This window comes from Rhinichthys klamathensis, unplaced genomic scaffold (assembly GCF_029890125.1).
Source record: "Rhinichthys klamathensis goyatoka isolate OS25496 unplaced genomic scaffold, OSU_Roscu_1.1 h1tg000234l_1, whole genome shotgun sequence".
NCBI lineage: Eukaryota > Metazoa > Chordata > Actinopteri > Cypriniformes > Leuciscidae > Rhinichthys > Rhinichthys klamathensis.
The window spans coordinates 175,167-193,959 of record NW_026606757.1 but is presented as its reverse complement, the minus strand read 5'-3'; the positions used below and the strand labels follow the sequence as shown (position 1 = coordinate 193,959).

Genomic DNA, 18,793 nt, shown 5'->3' with positions numbered 1-18,793 from the left:
GACCGGTTTAAAATATTGTCCAGGATTTTAAGGCAGTAATTATCATGAGGTTTACTGAGGACACAATAGCCACAGAATCCCAGTAATGACCTGTTTCTACCATTTTTACACATGGATCATGACGTTACAACCGAATTTCAAAGCTATTGTAAAGTCAAAGTAAAATGTTTAAATCAAAGGACTTATAATTATCTGTTTAAGGTTTCCTTTTACATATATCACAATTAGCAATAACATTTTTAATTTTTGTATTCATAAATAACATAATTAGCAGGATATATTTCATGTAAATATTTTGTCTCGGTGATACATGACTTTTATTTTGAAAGTCTTCATTGATTGTAGCCATATGTGAGGAAATGGTCACGTCACACTACCACATCAGTTCATAATGTAGCTGCTAGCTAGTGGAAATAGATTTATCATTCAGTATGTATTTCGAAAATCAACGGTTTTTATTTCAGAGTTCACTGTTGTGGATTACCACTAACGTTACATGAGCGATTTCAGCACCAAACGGCCCTGAATTGTGCTGTTATTTTCGGTTTCAGCTGTCTAACTTAAACAGGCTAACGCAGTTAACGTTAGACACATAACAGCTTTTGTTTCTCAAAGATGAGCTCTTAGATAAACAGTAAAAGATCTAAGATCATAAACACAGCAGCAGAATTATGGATGAAAAATACAGCAGTAATGTCATCTCCAGTGGGAAGCTGGGGCGAGTTGAGGTTCCAGATGCCAGGTAAACGGAAGAGTGTCCAAATATTACACTAAAATAATACTCTTACAGTACTATGGAAGTACCACGTTACACTGATGTTATGAGGTGGTGACGCTGGTTTTACTACGGTAGCATGATTAAAGATAAACATACCTTTTTGTATGAGCTGATGTATTGTAGTGGACCGTCTTGAATGACTTACAGAAAAGTAACTTCTTATTCTTGTTGGAAATGAAATGCCAATAAATACCATTGTATGTTGTAGTACCATACATATAAGTACCATAATATTTCTGTGCGGTGCATCCTTTCACTCTACCATAGTATCACTACAGTACTTTTTGTAAGGTATGAGGTATCTGCATTTTTTGTTCACCACATTCAGAGAATACTTTGGTATTACCATGATGATGTCCAAAACCTATAGCATTGCAATGTTTTCCATGGTAGTTTATGGTAATACCATTGTAAGAATAGCTCAGCTTTATTTATCTACTTTTCTACTTTACTGAATGGTTTCTTTTTCTTTTTCAGACTGACCCGGTACATAGTATTACTCTACTTTACCAAGCTGCTGAAGGCTTTTGGGATATTTGAGTCATATGATCTCCTCAAAGTTGTGCATATTGTACAGTTTCTCTTTATTTTAAAAATGGGGTAAGGAGTGACATCACACATTTACATATTAAAGAATACAAGTGTCATGATTGTTTATTTCCATTATTTCTGATCATATAAAGACCTTCTCTTTTCTGCATAGGTGTGCGATGATATTGGTTTTCTTTCAAAAGCCATTCTCATCTGGAAAAATTATCCCCAAGAGACAGGTACAAAGTTCTTCTAATTCTAGTTTAACTGTTCAATTCATCAGTTTTAAAACTCTTACCACTTAAAGGGTTAACAAAAAAAACTTGCCAAACCCCTTTGTTCATCTTCGAAACGCATGAAATATTTTAATATTCTCTCATCCTTTTAGTCCATCCTTTGAAAGTCCATGGAACCAGAACATTCCACACATAAAAAAACATTCATAAAAATATTGTTAAAGTGATCCATATATGTGGTTTAATCCAAATCTTCTGAAGAGACATGATTGTTATGCTGAACAGATTCAGTTTAGGCTTTTATTCACTTAAAAATTAATCATATTTATTACAACGTCAACTGTTAGCCACTTGCCAAATTTAATATTGGTTAATGCATTAAAAGTTACAGCAATAATAGCATGACATGCTCATTCTGTATATTATGGAAGTAAAATGGATTGCAAATGCCTTTTCATGTGGACCTATTTTGTTCATGGCAGCCTGATTTCATCTGTTTAACTTCTGATTTCAGTGGATAAAAATACTCAAGCATGCGGTCATGAGCTGCGTCATTTCCCTGTTGGGTTTCTTTGGGTTGACACTCTGTGGGCCACTCAGGTATGTCTTTGGGCTGAATCTAAAATAAACATGTTTCATTATTTTTTATTTATCAAGCATTTGGCCTAAACTTAAGTGATTTCTTTCAGGACCCTTTTGCTGTTTGAGCACAGTGATGTGGTGGTGATTTCTCTCCTCAGCGTTCTCTTTACCAGCTCTGGAGGGGGACCTTCTAAGGTCAGAAATGTAGAGAAATCATAACCGTATCTCAGAATGAACCATATTTACCAGCTGACACATTTCCATGTGCTCTTTTTTTTTCTTTGTTTTTTTTTTATAGACAAGGGGTGCTGCTTTATTCATAATTGCTGTGATCTGCCTTTTGCTCTTTGATAATGATGATCTCATGGCAAAGATGGCAGAGCACCGTATCCTTACAACTGTAGCAAAAAGGTGTACACTGTTATTAAATCAAGGTGAAATCTGTCATTTCTGCCTCTTTAATGACACCGGCTTGCCTTGCAGGCAAAATGGCAAAAATAACAACTGTTTTCCGACTAAAGGGAAAGTTATTTCAGACTCAGAGGTGGATAAACATTTTATTCTTTGCAATGACATCTACAGATTAATCGTTCACAATATCATCATGAATGTGTATTTGGAAATGTTTACTCTTTGGTTTTATCTACAACTGTATACTCCTTAACACGGTCTTATAGCTGAGGGGCACCATGACAGTGCTCTCACCCATGCGTTGTACACAGGGATTGCCTTTTTAGGTGTGGCGGACCACAAGGTGTGTTTTTGATCATTTGTTAAAAAATCTTTAAGAGTGTTTGTTTACTACAGTACTGACTCTGATGAAGGATCAGTGATATCATGGTGATTAATTCTCATTTTCTGAGCAGGGTGGAGTGGTTCTGCTGGTTCTAGCCCTGTGCCTGAAGGTGGCTTTCAACACAGCATCTAGAAAATTATCAGTGGAGATTGGGGGTGCAAAACGCCTATATGCTTTATCTAACCTCGTGTCGGCTGTAGTTCTGCTGCCCTGGGTCATAGTGCTGTCTGCAACCACTGAGGTAACAACCAGGAGAAGAACCAGCTTTGTTTTCTGCTTAACCAGGGGTCCATGCCCAGTAGAGGGGCTCAGCAAACCTTCAAAGGGGGCCTCAAAATTACTTAAAATAATTTAAAATAAGCTCAAATATTTCTTATTTTAGTTCATCCATTCAAGAACTGTTTGTTTCCTTTAAACAATCAGGGTTCCATTGGAAAACCTGGATATATGAGGTAGCCTAACTTTAAAAGTGTGATTTCTAGACTTGGAAAAAGTCATGTAAATGAATAAAATCTTAAAACGTTATGGGTGTTTTTGTCCATGAGACATTATTTTGGTCCCTTTTCCCAAATGAGAAAGACTACAGATTCGAAATGTGTTTTATCAGTTAAGTTTATTTTGTCATGGTCATTGGGAATCAGTTAGCATTGAGAGTACAGTCAGTGTAAAATTATTAAAACAAAAACAGTGCACCATCTTCAGATGCATTAGCCTCATCAAACACTTAAAACAATACAGACACTCATGTAAGTTCTTACAGACACTCATGAAAGCTCCTTTTTTAAAATGGAAATCCGCAGAGTAAGGTGGAATCCTGGTCTGGCCTCATCTTGCCATTTGCCATGATCATCTTCTCTGTGATGATTCTGGACTTTTACGTGGAGTCCATCTGCACTGCAAAGCTGGAAACCTCACGCTGTGCTCGATATGGCTCCATCTTCCTGTTCCTCAGTGGCCTGGTGCTGGCAAACTTCTGGACCCACCCGCTAACCGACCAGCTCAGAGTGATAAGTAAGCCAGGAAACAACCAGCAGAGTAGCACTGAGCATGTGCTGTCTGGTGGAGTGCTGGTCAGTGCCTGCTTCTTCATCATGGGTAAGTTAATATCTCTGATAGAAGATTTAATGCAAAGAATGCATTTTGAAAGATTTATATATTCCCCTATCACAGAATCTGATATGTAAATGTCAAGTGTACGATAGGGTGTAGATAAAAAAAAAGTGGAAGAAGTAAAAATAATCATCATAGTGTTGTAAATGTTAAAACAGGTCATTAAACCACATCAACAAAAAGGCGTTGATGTAAAACTCATTGAAAGTACCACATCTTTCTTTGTCCTAATTGAATGTACCATTTGATGTTTTCAGCTGATAGCATACTGTCAGCCCCTTCTTCAAAAGGTCAGAAGGGAACACTGGTGGGTTATTCCCCTGAAGGAACTCCTCTTTATAACTTCATGGGTGATGCGCTTCAGCACACGTCCCAGTCTCTGCCTCACTTCATCAAAGACTCACTCAAACAGATCCTGGAGGAATATGACTCGCGGCAGATCTTCTACTTCCTCTGTCTCAATCTGGTACATTAGCTTCTGTAGGATGGCCACTTCAACTCGTGTGTTTACTATATTTTGGTCATGAAGTGTAGAAGATGCTCAGTTTAAGTGCTTTATTGTTAATTGCTTAAAATGTTTATTTCTTGTCAGAATTACAGAAAAGGATTGTATGATTCAAATGTTCATAAGCTTTAGAGCTCCATGACCTACTTTAACGGCCTGTCTGATATAACTTGCCTATACTTTAAACAATGACCTACCTACTTCAACAGTATTGATAAGAGTTGTGTTGATCTTTGTTCAGGCCTTCACATTTGTGGAGCTCTTCTATGGTGTGTGGACCAACAGTCTGGGGCTGATCTCTGATGGCTTCCACATGCTGTTTGACTGCTCGGCTTTGGTCCTGGGGTTATTTGCTGCCCTCATGACCAGATGGAAAGCAACAAGGATATATTCCTATGGGTAAGGTAGTGCTGCTTGCTAATTTTAGGATAACTTATTTGTGAAATGAATTCACATTATACATTTGTAAGCGAGCAGACTGATTTGGCTTGTGGACGATGAAATACTCACAAAACAAGAATTTTTCTTAATTGCATTTACACTCAAAGTTAAGACACTTTGTGATTGCATGTTCACTAAATGCCCCGCAATGAATGTAGCAAAATTCCATGTGGAATTGAAAATGCATTCCGAGCCGATTCCGATGCACGTCCCCGCCCCACCCTGTCAATCATTGCGTGTCTTGAAGCGCTGAAACAAGGAAAAAACTAAACAGAACTGAGGATGACAGTACCAGACTTTCAAGTTGTTCCAAACACAACCATGTCACGCAGAAACATGCGCTTCATTGCTAAGAGATGCATGAAAACTAAAAACAAGAGTTGTTATAAAAGTGATTTAAAATATCAAACATGTCTGATATCCTCCAACTGGATGAAATCATAGTCTGAAGCTAAAAAAATCTGTGTCTAAGTCTGTGCTCATAATACACTACACGACTCACTATGACTCTCGGAAATTACTGTAGAATCGTGTAGTGTATTCCAGCTTTTTAAGCACACCGGGGCACACCAAGGCTTTTACATTTACATTTATGCATTTGGCAGACCCTTTTATCCAAAGCGACTTACATTGCATTTCAAGGTACACATTTACATTCTTATCAGTTCTATGAGACACGCACTCACAAACTTCCCTAAGCACTTCCCCTCGGGGGAATCCCCGTCGCCATTTTGAAGTGTGTTCCACTTCGTGGAGGGGACGAGGGAAGTTTATATGGACAGACCCTCGTCCCCTCAAATTTTGAACGAGGGAGCGAAGCTATGCCTATGTACACTTAAAGCAGCTCAATATCCCAAAATTCAACTTGATTGTGACCAAGGCTTTTTAGATTTCGTTTAACTGTAGTGTATGATATATTAATTATTTTGAGAATTATTCGCATAATAGTGTACAATATATTAGTTATGTTGAGATTTAATCTCATAATACTTGTAGCAACCTTATGTTCAGTCAAAGTTTATACTATTGATTTATTTGTGTGTAATTCTATTTATTAAACAGCTCATATACCTATAGGATTTTATATGTTTTCTCCAACAACAACTTATATGCACATAGAATGGTGCATAAAACAAATTCATAAGTAAAAAAGGGGTTAAAATAATCAATTAAATGGTAATTTTCGGAATAGAAATTAAGATTTTTTTTTTTATGAAATCTGAGAGCTTTCTGTCCCTCCATAGACAGCTACGCAAATAGCACTTTGATGCTTCAAAAAGTTCATAAAGAGATCGTTAAACTATTCCATATGAATTGAGCAGTTTAGTACAAAATTTTCTGAAGAGACATTTATATGATGAACAGATTGAATTTAGGCTTTTATTCACATATAAACATTCATCAACTCACACATCAGTCATGGTAAACGGAAGCTCAATCATGTTCACTTGACGTGCGAGACCCAATGAGATTCATTCTCGTGTGTTACACAGCACGTTTGAGCTCAGCAAGAGGTTTGTTCTCGTGCGTCAAGCAGGTTCAGTTGAGCTTCTGTTTAAGTTCTTTGATCAAAGTTTAAATGTGAATAAAAGATTAAATTTAATGTTCATCATATAAAGCAGTTGAGTCTCTTAATAAAAATTTGAAATAAACCGCCCAATTCATATGGATTCGTTTTACGTGTCAAAGTGGTAATTGCGTAGCTGTCTATGGAGGGACCAAAATCTCTCAAATTTAGTGAACGAAAGTCTTACGGCTTTGGAACATGAGGGTAATGACAGAATTTTCATTTTTAACCCCTTTCCTCTAGAAAGTTTGGTCATATATATCATAAATTGTGTTTCTACTATCACTTATGGAGTTATGGCTGTGTTTAACCTGTAAACCATGTGTGTTGTTTTTTTTATTCTGTTCTTTACAATGAATTGATCAAACTGGTTCACAAAACATGTCTGATTGATTCATTAACAAATCATTCTGAATCAACAGTTGTTTTTTTAAAAATGATTGATGGAAAATACATGGGAACTCATTGGTGTGGGAAGTCTGGGAACCCTGATTACTGGACATAACGGAATTGTGTTTTGTCATTTTTGGTGCTAACATTGTGACTTTTCTCATTTCAGGTACGGTCGTGTGGAGATCCTCTCTGGATTTATCAATGGCCTGTTTCTCATGGTCATAGCTTTTTTTGTGTTTGTGGAGTCAGTCACCAGAGTCATCGATCCACCTAACATCAACACAGATATGCTAACGGTATGTACAGCTAACCTGCAAGACATAGTTGTCAGGATTGACAAAGCATTTGCCAAGTTGGTGTCTTGAATGGGTTTTGCTAGTTGAACAAATAAATGTTATGCAAAGTTTCACACATGAATCCTGTCACCTCATGCTCATGCTTGCCCTTGATCCATTTGTTCCTTAAAGCCAGTTTCGGTTGGTGGACTCCTTGTTAATCTGGTGGGCATCTGTGCCTTCAGTCATGCACACTCCCATGGGGCCTCCAAAAGTAGCTGCTCTGGGCATGAGCACGGCCACTCACACCATGGGCACGGCAATGCAGAACACACCCATGGAGGACATGGACACAGTCATGGAGGACACGGTCACTCTCACAGCCACGGGCATTCCCACGGGTCTGCTGGAGGGGGAATGAATGCTAATATGCGAGGTGGGTCTGTACTCTGTAATGAGTATGATTTGTTTTTATTATAGACATGGCAAGGTTAGTTAATCCAGAAATTAAATTATCATTTATCAATCCTGATGCTTTTCAACCTTTTGAAGATGACATTTCCTTATCCTGTTTGCAGGAGTGTTTCTACATGTGCTTGCTGACACACTGGGCAGTGTCGGAGTGATTATATCCACCCTTCTCATTAAACAGTTTGGATGGCTGATCGCAGATCCCATTTGTTCACTCTTCATTGCCACACTGATTTTTCTCAGTGTTATTCCTTTGTTAAAAGACGCCTGTGAGGTTCTTCTCCTGAGAACGCCACCTGAAAATGACAAGGAGCTTAACTTTGCACTTGAGAAGGTATAGAAAAAATATACAGTATATACATTGCCGGTCAAATGTTTGGAATAGTTATAATTATTTCTAAAGAATCATGTCATGTGATACAGAAGGCTGGAGTAATGGCTGCTGAAAATTAAGCTTTACCATCACATGAATATAGTAAATTTTCAAATATATTAAAATGGAAAACTAGTATTTTAAATTGTAATATTTCACAATATTACTGTTTTTAAATAAAAGGTCAAACTTGGTGAGCATAAGAGACTTCTTTCCAAAGTATCTTTCAAAAAGCGTAATTCCAAACTTTTGGCTGGTTAGTGTAGCTTAAACATTTTGGATTACCAAATTGAATGCTTTACATTGCATATAATTTAATGCTTCCTTTTTGTCTAAGATTCAGAAAATAGAAGGCGTTTTATCCTACCGTGATCCACACTTCTGGAGACATTCTGCCAGTGTCATTGCTGGAACCATCCATCTCCAACTCATGTCTGATGTAGTAGAACAACGAGTTATTCAACAGGTATGAATGCTACATCTTGAACATGGCTTGTTTACAAATTTACTGCAATTTGTTTGGGCTTTCCAAGGCTTGTATTACCATTTTGCCTAAGGATTAGAGATTTAAGATGTGTCCCAATACAGAGGCTGCATCTTTCGGAGGACGTGGACTTCAAGGTTAGACCAAACGTGGTTAAATCGGACGTCTAGCCTATGGAATCAACTTTGACAGCTGCTGTTGTTGAGCAGCAGTAACATTTGTACTGGACTTTTTTGAAAGTTATATTCAACTGTCAGAAAGGTTGTGAACCTTGTTTTGTTTTCAAAGTATGTTCACCTTGGTCCATTTATGTACATAACAAAGAGTATAAACCAGGGGTGTCCAATACAGCTCCTAGAGGGGCCACTGTCCTGCAGAGTTTAGCTTTAACTACAATTAAAACACCTGAATCAGCTAATCAAGGTCTTACTAGGCAGCATGATAGAAACAGAGATTGTCTTGTTAGAGAGGGTCTGTGGCTCTTACCATATTTAACCAAAGCATAACGGCTAACATGGATCACGTGAGGCACCTCAGCCTATCAAATAATGGCAGTGATGTCAGTGGCCAGCGTTTTGTTAGTTTACGTTACACACGGTTTCTTGTTGATTAGCGCGTTTGAATAATGCTCTATATTTGGTATTATATCACTAGTAAATGTACAGTAGGACTGCAATGTTTGTGGAATGTGCTTTACTGAGCGGTTTGCTCTATTAGCTATTAGCTGATCACTACAGTGCGCATTAAACCACATTTAAGATTAGATTTAAATCTGTTCATTTAAAAACAGCTTTATTGTGCATGCATACTAGTGATACTACACACTAAATGTATTTGTAATTTAATTGTTGAAATCTGGAAGCCATAGAAAGAATACATTTATTTATTAAAATCTTTATATTTTGTTTACCTCCATTCATTAAGAAGCGTTATATCATTATTAGACATACACAGCAGTCATAAATCATTACAATGCAAGTCTAATTTATTTGTTGAAACCTGGAAGCCATAGAGAGTACACATTATTTTGTTTATTTTTTCATGTTGAAGATTAGCAATAAGGCTATTGATTTATTAAATGATAAGCTATTTCCTCACAAAAGCTGTTTATTCTGCATAGTGAAGCCTCTCCTCATTGATATCCCCCCCCCCCCAAAAAAAACGGCCTCTTGTCTTCACTGCGTACTGCCAAAGCTGGAGCATTAACTTTAGCCGTAATGCTTTTTTGGCTAAAGGTTGCAGGTTTGCCTTCCAGTGGCTTTGCTAGAAACTTCCAGGCAGGTGTGTTGAGGCAAGTTGGAGCTAAACTCTGCAGGGCAGTGGCCCTCCAGGAGCAGGATAACCTTCATCACCTAGTATAAACTATATAAAATTGCATCTTAGTAAGATGTCAACATTATGACCGCTTTAACGTTTTTTTTTTTTTTTTACATTTATATCATTAGATATTTGAGTAAGTTAAAATTCAGTACTTAAATTTAAAAAAATCCTGTCGTCACCGGCGCTTAATGAATTCTGAGGTAGGCAAGGCCGTGAAGGATCCATCTATTTTATCCTTCATTGCCTGGGAAATGAAGGACGCATTTTGAGGCACATTTGAAGGAGCCTTTGAATTGGGACAGCCTGTGTCGCGCCGCTGTGACGCAATCGGCCTTTGAATGTGGCCTTCGAAGGATGTAGCCACTGAATTGGGATGCAGCTTTAGCTAGATATTTTTATTTATTTATTACTTAGACTTCATTTCGGATGTCAGATCTTGTGTATAATATCCTACAATTTTTTTTTTTTTTTTTTTTTTTGGTTGATTCATGTATTGGTTTTATTGTTTTGTCCAAAAACAAAGTAACTTACTGACCAATTTGTATTGTTTAATACTGAATTTATTTTCTCAGGTGTCTGCCGTGTTGAAGGATGCTGGTGTTAATAACCTGACTATACAGTTGGAAAAAGAGGCTTACTTCCAGCACATGTCTGGCCTAAGCACTGGATTCCACGAGGTTTTAGCCATGACACAACAGATGGAATCCATGAAATATTATAAAGACGGCACATGTATCATGTAAACTCTTGTTTTAACACGTTTAAATATTAAGAAATAAAGGGATCTAAGGTATAATTATAATCTCATTTTTTTTATTAAAAAATGTAAAAATGAATTTTATGATGGCTACACTCTGTAAGGTTCCTAACAGTTAGAAACAATAAAATATTATATTATTTTATGAACACAAATGTTTTTGTTTGTTTGTTTTTTGAGGGGGGTGGGGTCCATCCTCTTTAAAACATTTCATATTGCATTTTAGTCACATTCCAATTATTTCCATTGATGGTTGTTTTTTTTCAACCATACATGCATATAAAATGTAATTATTTATTCACTGTAATACGTGACAGAAATAAGTGAACAAATGAAAGCCATATTTTAATAATACCTCTTTTATTTCATTAATTAATAATGTATTTACAGGCAAGGTCTTTGTAAGCAAGGCATTAGCCCTGATTTGTGGGTTAGCAGGGCATATGAAATCACACAATTATTTATTTTTTCTAATAACATGAAGTATGGGATCAAACAATGAATACACGAATCAAAGCACTGATACAAATGTTAATAAATAAAAATAGGTTGTGCGCTTTAAAATTATAACACGTGGCAAATTAATTGGTCATCAATTTTTTTTATTGTGGTAGGCTACTGGGGTCGGGGAAAGTTTTTTTTAAAGTCGAGGTTTATCTGTCTAATGTGCAATAGGCTACAGCAACAGCAGTAGACCTACTTATGTCAATGAAAGGTTTATCATTGAAAGAAGGAAATTTTAGATGATAATACAGATAGCTTATGCATTTAGATAAGTCTATAAAAACATTAGTGTGGTATGTGCAATTGTTTAGGTGTGTGCAAATTATATTTTTAAATTGAATTAGTAGCAGTAAATAGTTGTATAATTTATTTATGCATACTAATAATTATACTCTAAATATAATATTTAAACGTTAGTAATAAGTGTCATCTTGTTATAAACATAAGAGGAACATAAGTTGGGTTTTCTCAATGTGAGCAATGTTGTTGACAAAATTTCTGAGAATGTGTTTTCACAAACGCGGTTTTTGTGGTACCGCAGTTGCAGACACACGCTCCGCAGCAAAAGGTGGCAGTGGCAAGCACGCAAACTCTAGTACACACTACAAAAGAACACGTTCGACTGGTATCCCCGCCCCTGGGCGTCACGTGGTCACAAGTTGTCCTAGTAACGCATTGAAATCAGGTGCGACTGGGCCAATCGGAGCTCAATGATTTTCGAACCCAGCGAATCACGTTCGAAAGAGCGACAATTTAAACCACAGAGGAAATGCAATGCTACATCGAGCTCGCTTGAGTAGAATCAACCAGTTTGTTCATCGAGTCACAGCAATAATCCTCCTGAAATAATGGCTCTCCGTGTCACAAGGGTAAGTTGTTTTTAAATGCGTTTTTTTTTATTGTTTTGGAACTCAAAGTGTATGCGTCTTATACTAAAGAACAAATTATTTGTCTTTTTTAAGTTGATCTGGGAAAACCCTGAAATATTTCCTTATCTTGCACGTTACTATGTTAGTGTGGTGTTTTACCTTCGTTTTTAGTTTAGCATATGTTCTATCAAAAGTTTGTGCACGTTCTGCGTAATAGGTAACGTTAGCACGTAAACTGCATGCATTTCAGAGACTAACTTTAGTTCACATTAGTGCTGTTAACTAGTTTGTACTAGCGTGCTTTCGGTCCTCGTGTGCCGTTTTTAAACGCGTGTCCTAGAATTCAAACATATTTCTACAGATGTAGCACTTTTAAATGTCTCGCATAACCAATTGCCCCAGCTACTCGTTATGCAAAACTTACCCATGACCCTCTTGTCTTGAGTAGAACACCCGCCTTGCCAGCAGCGAGAATCAGAACGCTCTGCCCGGAAAAGCAGCTGTAGCGACCAAGCCCGGACTCAGACCTCGGGCCGCGCTGGGGGAGATTGGCAACAATCCGCAGGCACGACAGGCTTTGAGGAAGAAGGTAAGTGCCGTCTCTTCTCCGGGCAATTCCCATTTCAGCTGCCTTTGTCTCAACCATGACTTAACCTTTTGAAACAGGAGGTGAAGGCTGCACCCAACGCGGAGGTTGTGGCTGAGAAAGCGCCTGTGGTTCAACAGCCCAAAAAAGAGTCTCCTAAAGTGAAGCATGACGTTCAGGTGAGCAGTATATGCGCGGCATTTAAAGGGTCAGTTCACCAGAATATAACGTCAGTAGTATGGAAGCTGCTGTCCACATGACTACAAGTCAAGAAAACGGTAGCTTGCGTTTGACATGTCTCAAATGGCCTAGCTTCTGCCAAGTCTCCTAGCATTGGGTTAATGCTCTTTTTGGTTCAAACTTGTGTGGGTTTAATCCTGAAAGTGTTACAGCAGCCTGCCATATTTGCTAACTTCTGGGAGCTTTAGTCACGTGACTTATCTTTCTAATGCAGACTAGCTTTTTTATTTTATATATGGCAATAACTGTTTCTCTGTCAGTAGGGAAACTGTTATTGCCATTCATTTATAAAATAAAAAGTTCTACAATCCTTGTAGTTCTAGTATTAACCAGCAGGGGTTAATGCCCCCTAGTGCTGGCTCTGAAGTGTTTGGATGTTGCTGCTATTCTGAATTCTTGAAGTATCTATTCTGCCACCTTAATGCAAAAAGATTCACTTCAGTTTTCCATTGCAGATTTTGTCTGAGCCTTCATCTCCTGTTCCCATGGAGACCTCTGGCTGTGCTTCAGATGATCTGTGTCAGGCGTTCTCTGATGTTCTGCTTAATATCAAGGATGTGGATGCGGATGACTATGATAATCCCATGCTTTGCAGTGAATATGTCAAGGACATCTATTTGTATCTCCGTCAGCTTGAGGTTTGCAGAAAATATGCTTCGTTGATTTTGTTATAATGCTGACGTGTTCGGAAAGGTGAGCTTTTCTGCTTCTCTTGTAGACCGAGCAAGCTGTTAGGCAGAAATATCTGGAAGGAAAGGAAGTCACAGGAAACATGCGTGCCATTCTTATTGACTGGCTTGTGCAAGTTCAAATTAAGTTCAGGCTGCTTCAGGAGACCATGTACATGACTGTTGCAATCATTGACCGCTTCCTTCAGGTGGGTCCCTTTCCAGTTTTGGTTCACTGCATGGTGTTTAAGGTTGTTTTAATAGCCTCCACTTGTCCCTCAATCAGGATAATCCAGTTCCAAAGAAGCAGCTCCAGCTTGTTGGTGTAACAGCCATGTTCATAGCCTCAAAGTATGAAGAGATGTACCCACCAGAGATTGCAGACTTTGCCTTTGTGACCGACCGTGCCTATACCACTGGTCAGATCCGGGAGATGGAGATGAAGATCCTGAGAGTCCTCGACTTTGGTTTTGGAAGGCCTCTTCCACTACAGTTCCTCAGGAGAGCCTCCAAAATTGGCGATGTAAGCAGGTTTACCCATATTCTTTCAGAAGTGCTTCTGAGGTATGTTCACATTGTTAATACTAAAAGGGTTTGTTTTGCAGGTTACTGCAGAGCATCACACGTTGGCCAAGTACTTCCTGGAGCTTACCATGGTCGACTATGACATGGTCCACATTCCTCCTTCCCAGGTGGCCAGTGCAGCTTATGCCCTCACCCTGAAGGTCTTCAGCTGTGGTGACTGGGTAAGTTCTTGGATGGTCTTGTTCTAGTTTTTTTATATATATAAAAATCTAACCATTCCATTTGGTGTTTTACAGACCCCTACTCTTCAGCATTATATGGGCTACACAGAAGAGATGCTAGTTCCTGTGATGCAGCATATTGCCAAAAATGTTGTGAGGGTCAATGAGGGGCTTTCAAAGCACCTGGTGAGTGGCTTCAGTCTGATAAGTTGGCCTACTTTGTCTTCAGTAGCTTTTTAGTGTCTAGATGTTGTTAATGTGACCCACTGAAGAGTTTGCTTTCTTCTCCAGGCTGTGAAGAACAAGTATTCCAGTCAGAAACAGATGAGAATTGCCTCAATTTCTCAGCTTAAGTCCTCCTTGATCAAGGACCTGGCCAAGCAAATCTCATAGTGTGTGTGTGGGGTTATGATCAAGAGACTTAAGCACTGTGTGCTGCCTTGTAAAAATTGTAACTTATGCATGCTTTTACTATTGCAACTTTTATCATTGATTGTTTTTACAGGTAATTATTTTTATCTGCACTGCCATGTCCTAGTAAAGGTGACCGTTAATGTTGATGAATGATTCAAAGTTTGCTACCTTGTACATTTGAATTCAAATAAACGTTTTAACATTTTACACTTAAGTGTTTCGTGTCTGAAAAGGGGTTTGATTAATGGCTGAATGTTCTGGGTTTGTGAAATAGCTCACTGGTTTTCAGAATTCAAAGTAGGAATCAAATCCCTGTTAGCCTTTTGCTCTTCCTTGCTTTTATGATGGCCTGAATTCTTAAGTGGTTTTCTCCAGGCTGGTTCTAAATTTCTTAGTTTCACAATATAAACTTTCAATCCATTCAGGCTCAAGATTGTTTACTTGCCATGTCATTGAGTTCATCTGCATTTTTGAAAACGTTTTGCATTGTCCCAGATGCCTTAAGGGTCTTCATCACCAAACATCAGTTGCTAGAATGAAGTTTATAGCATTGTCACACCTGTGATTTGGGTGTTGATGTAATGAGTGCAGTTTCAGTCTGTCGTTTGCCTGTCATACAAACTCATGAGTGGGTTTTTCTTATTCATTAGAATGGCACCAGATAAAAGTTCCAGCATGTCCTTGGCCACTGTGAATTTGTAATTTATCAATGAATATCATTTTAAGTCCAATAATTCACACCCCATGACTGCTTTTCTTTTAAGACCTATTCAGTTGGTGCTAGGGTTAATTTTGTTTTCTACATTTTACTTGAACAACTTTTTGTTTTTTTTTATGATTGCGTGTATTTGACAGCTGATAAGGAACAACCACTTTTGATACATGTTAGATTTTACTGCTTAAAGGAGCTCCTTTTTTTCCAATTGACTTTCAGACTATTTTTTTGGGGCCAACTCACCGCAGACTAGAATAGAACTCTTGTTTTGCTTTTAAATCAATTCCTCTACGCAATTAAACTATGGTCCCATTTTATATTAGATTTCTTTAATTACTATGTACTAACATTTAAATTATTTGAAACAATACACTTGTTTAAATCTTTTACATAATGCTCATATTTTGTAATGTATATATCTGCATGTAATTAAAGCTGTAGGTAATTGCATTTATAATTACACTGAGACTTCTTTTCTTTAACCTCCTGAGACCCGAGAGTTTGCCTGGTGTGCATTTTATAATTGTTCTTGCTATTTGGGATAAGTAGGACCTAATAAATATAATAACTAAAATTTGTTTTTGTATAGGAAGTAGTTTTTGCAGAAAATGATGTCCTCAAGTGAGGACAGTGGGTCTATGATTTACCATATGATGTCCTCGTGTGAGGACACAGTAATAAAAAAAAAAACTTGTGGTTGTAAAATGGTTGTAATTCAAGAATGCTTTGGAATATAGACATATGGTTGGTCTTGTTTTTAAGAAGACATTTGCCAGATTATTGTAGAAGTGAAATAAATTATGAAAGTGAAACAGAAAAAAAGTTATATAAGTTTGAGTTTATGAAAATATAGAATGTAAAAATATAATTATTTATATTTTATATAAAATATATATATTATAAAATATATTTTACTCTAAAACTGCTAGAAAATTAAAGCCAAAAATCTAAACAAGTTGTGTTCCAAATTTTAGGTTGATATCTCAAAAAATGAGCTTTCAGTAAGATTTTATTTGGGCGTAGTACCAAACTTTTTCACTAGATGGACAGCCAGCTTCCTTACTGACCATATAAGGGTGTCTCCATTTTCATATGTTTTGAGTGATCTGAACCATGTCTTTCCATAATTTCATACAATTTATTAAGTATACATCCTATTCAAAAATAGTATGGGTGTTTTGGCAGTATTTGATTTGATTTCAACCTCTAATAAACATAAAAAGAGCACATATGTGCGTTATAGCTCGCTGCCGCATCACAAATCGAGAATTCATAATATTTTTCTTTATATTCTAAAAATTTTCAGACCTTTTTTTCTCATAACATTTAATTAGTGTTATCTTTTGAACTCTTGGCATGAAAACAAACTGAGGTTTCTACCAATCTTTCATGATTTTTCATGTTTTTTTTTTCTATTTCAAAATAAAGGCCTAAACACGCCTAATGAATATGAAATATTCTTGTTGCAAATTGATAAATTACTGCTATTCTGTAATTTATTTTAAAAAACAGCCACCAAATATGAAAACTAGAGATGGTAAGCTTTCAAATGATATTTAGTTTGTCAATATTACTTTAGGTTTTTACTAAGATATTATTGTTCTAAATATATATGGGCAAACGTCCCACGTGGGACGGTGACAGTTAAGGGGATAACATGTCCTCAAACGAGTACTTCATATTTACTGATGTCCTAGAGTGCTACTATTACTAAAATATGTCAAATTTTAATCCCCATATGATGATAGAGACAGTATTGTACATAAATACATTTGTTTGAATCATATAATTTGAATAGATTTTTTACCTGGGTAATTTTTCTTTCGGGAACTGGTGTAGAAGTGTTAGGGTTAGGGTTAGGGTCATTTTCTTCTCACTGACATTGGTGTAATGTTGTGATATCACTACAAGATGGTGTGGGCAGTGCCCCTAAATGTGGCCAACATGTCTAAGATTTACAAATTTGACTATCATTGTGTCAAGAGGCAAAAATGTAATGTCCTCATATGAGGCCGCAGGGTCTCAGGAGGTTAAAGTAAACCCAACTACCCATATCCCACCTCAATAGTGTTTTGCAATACAATATGAACAAAAGTACATTAGTAAAGGACACTTAATATAAAGTGTGACTACCTATTTAACTATTTATTGTTTGAGTTTTGTTACACTTTATTGCCAGGGTTTTTGCCTATAGTTTAAAAAGTTACTGATGCTGCAACTGTTTATGCCAAAAGATGCAGTTTCTTGCTCAAGCACATTTGCTTTTAATTTAGACTTGCAAATGAGGAATGCAAACAAATTTATTCTAAGAAGTGAAGTAGTACAATTACAAAATGTCAAAGATCGTTTAAATAGGCTTCAGTATTCTAGCAATAAAAGGTTTTAACAAAATGTTTACGGAAAAGTCCGTTTCTTGAAAATGCCATGGTAGGCTACTTGGTACTCAACATGGTGGTGGTTGAGGAGATTTCCCCCTTCTATGTAAAGCGCTTTGAGTGCCGAGAAAAGCGCTATATAAATGTAATGAATTATTATTATTATTACTTGTCAAGCAAAAAATGTTTTAACGTAAACGTAAAATTTACAACGTAAAATTATCCCATAATTTCTCGTTTTTTTTTAACAGTTAAAGGGTGCTCTAAGTGAAATATAGTGGTGGCCTGTAGGTGGCGTACTTTCACTGTTAATCATGTGAGATATATTTTGCAAAAGTAAACAAAGGAGCTTTTTTTTTATTTTATATTTGACTCAGCGAACATGTTTTATTGTTGTTGATTTTTAATGCAGCCAACGTTTATTGTCTATTGGTCTTTCTTATGCTTAGGTCTCATTTCTACTGTTTATTGTTTTAAGGGCATTTATTTAATTCAACCCACACAATGGGACAACGTCTGGGTCGATCCTACTGTTTTAGGTGGAGTGCTGAATGGGCAATATGAGACGTAGGCCTACCACAGTAGGCTACCTATATTCAGTCATCTGCGTCAGACTCCAAGGACACATAGGCCTATCATTCTTTCCATGATCAAGTCATTCACTGGAACTCTTAAGCTACACGGCATAATTTAATATTCAACAATAATTATTGATCTGCCTGCATTGACACTATTATACAAGATCTGAGCTGAGCTGGACGATGACATCACGGTTTACTCCAGAGCGGCTATATATAGGCTAGGCCTATATAAATGAACTAAATTAATACCTTTTTTAAAACAAAAATAAAACATCACTAAACTTACTTAAGCTGGACTGTGACGCTATTTTCTTCTGGAGTCAAACTTTTTTGCATTATTTTCCTGTTATCTCTGTAAAGCTGCTTTGAAACAATCTGTATTGTAAGCGCTATATAAATAAATGTGACTTGACTTATGCTATGGATTAATTTCATGCAATGCTCAAAATAACACAGATATCACAGATATCATTAAT

At 37.0% G+C, this 18,793-nt stretch overlaps 2 protein-coding genes across 2 annotated transcripts; both read left to right on the top strand.

Annotated features, from left to right (window-relative positions):
* The first annotated feature begins 342 nt into the window (after window positions 1–342).
* Window positions 343–10,760, top strand: slc30a5 (solute carrier family 30 member 5). Its single transcript, XM_056265474.1, has 16 exons — window positions 343–742; window positions 1,256–1,378; window positions 1,482–1,548; window positions 2,060–2,145; window positions 2,235–2,322; window positions 2,426–2,513; window positions 2,805–2,881; window positions 2,994–3,164; window positions 3,724–4,018; window positions 4,291–4,499; window positions 4,780–4,937; window positions 7,106–7,235; window positions 7,407–7,650; window positions 7,793–8,019; window positions 8,396–8,524; window positions 10,435–10,760. Exons 1-16 carry the CDS (start codon window positions 672–674, stop codon window positions 10,603–10,605), a joined length of 2,334 nt encoding a protein of 777 aa, XP_056121449.1. The 5' UTR covers window positions 343–671; the 3' UTR covers window positions 10,606–10,760.
* Window positions 10,761–11,840: 1,080 nt separating this feature from the next.
* Window positions 11,841–14,813, top strand: ccnb1 (cyclin B1). The gene is made up of 9 exons (XM_056265467.1): window positions 11,841–11,992; window positions 12,441–12,581; window positions 12,659–12,757; window positions 13,274–13,456; window positions 13,537–13,695; window positions 13,773–14,009; window positions 14,092–14,232; window positions 14,308–14,418; window positions 14,524–14,813. Exons 1-9 carry the CDS (start codon window positions 11,972–11,974, stop codon window positions 14,623–14,625), a joined length of 1,194 nt encoding a protein of 397 aa, XP_056121442.1. The 5' UTR covers window positions 11,841–11,971; the 3' UTR covers window positions 14,626–14,813.
* Window positions 14,814–18,793: the final 3,980 nt, after the last annotated feature.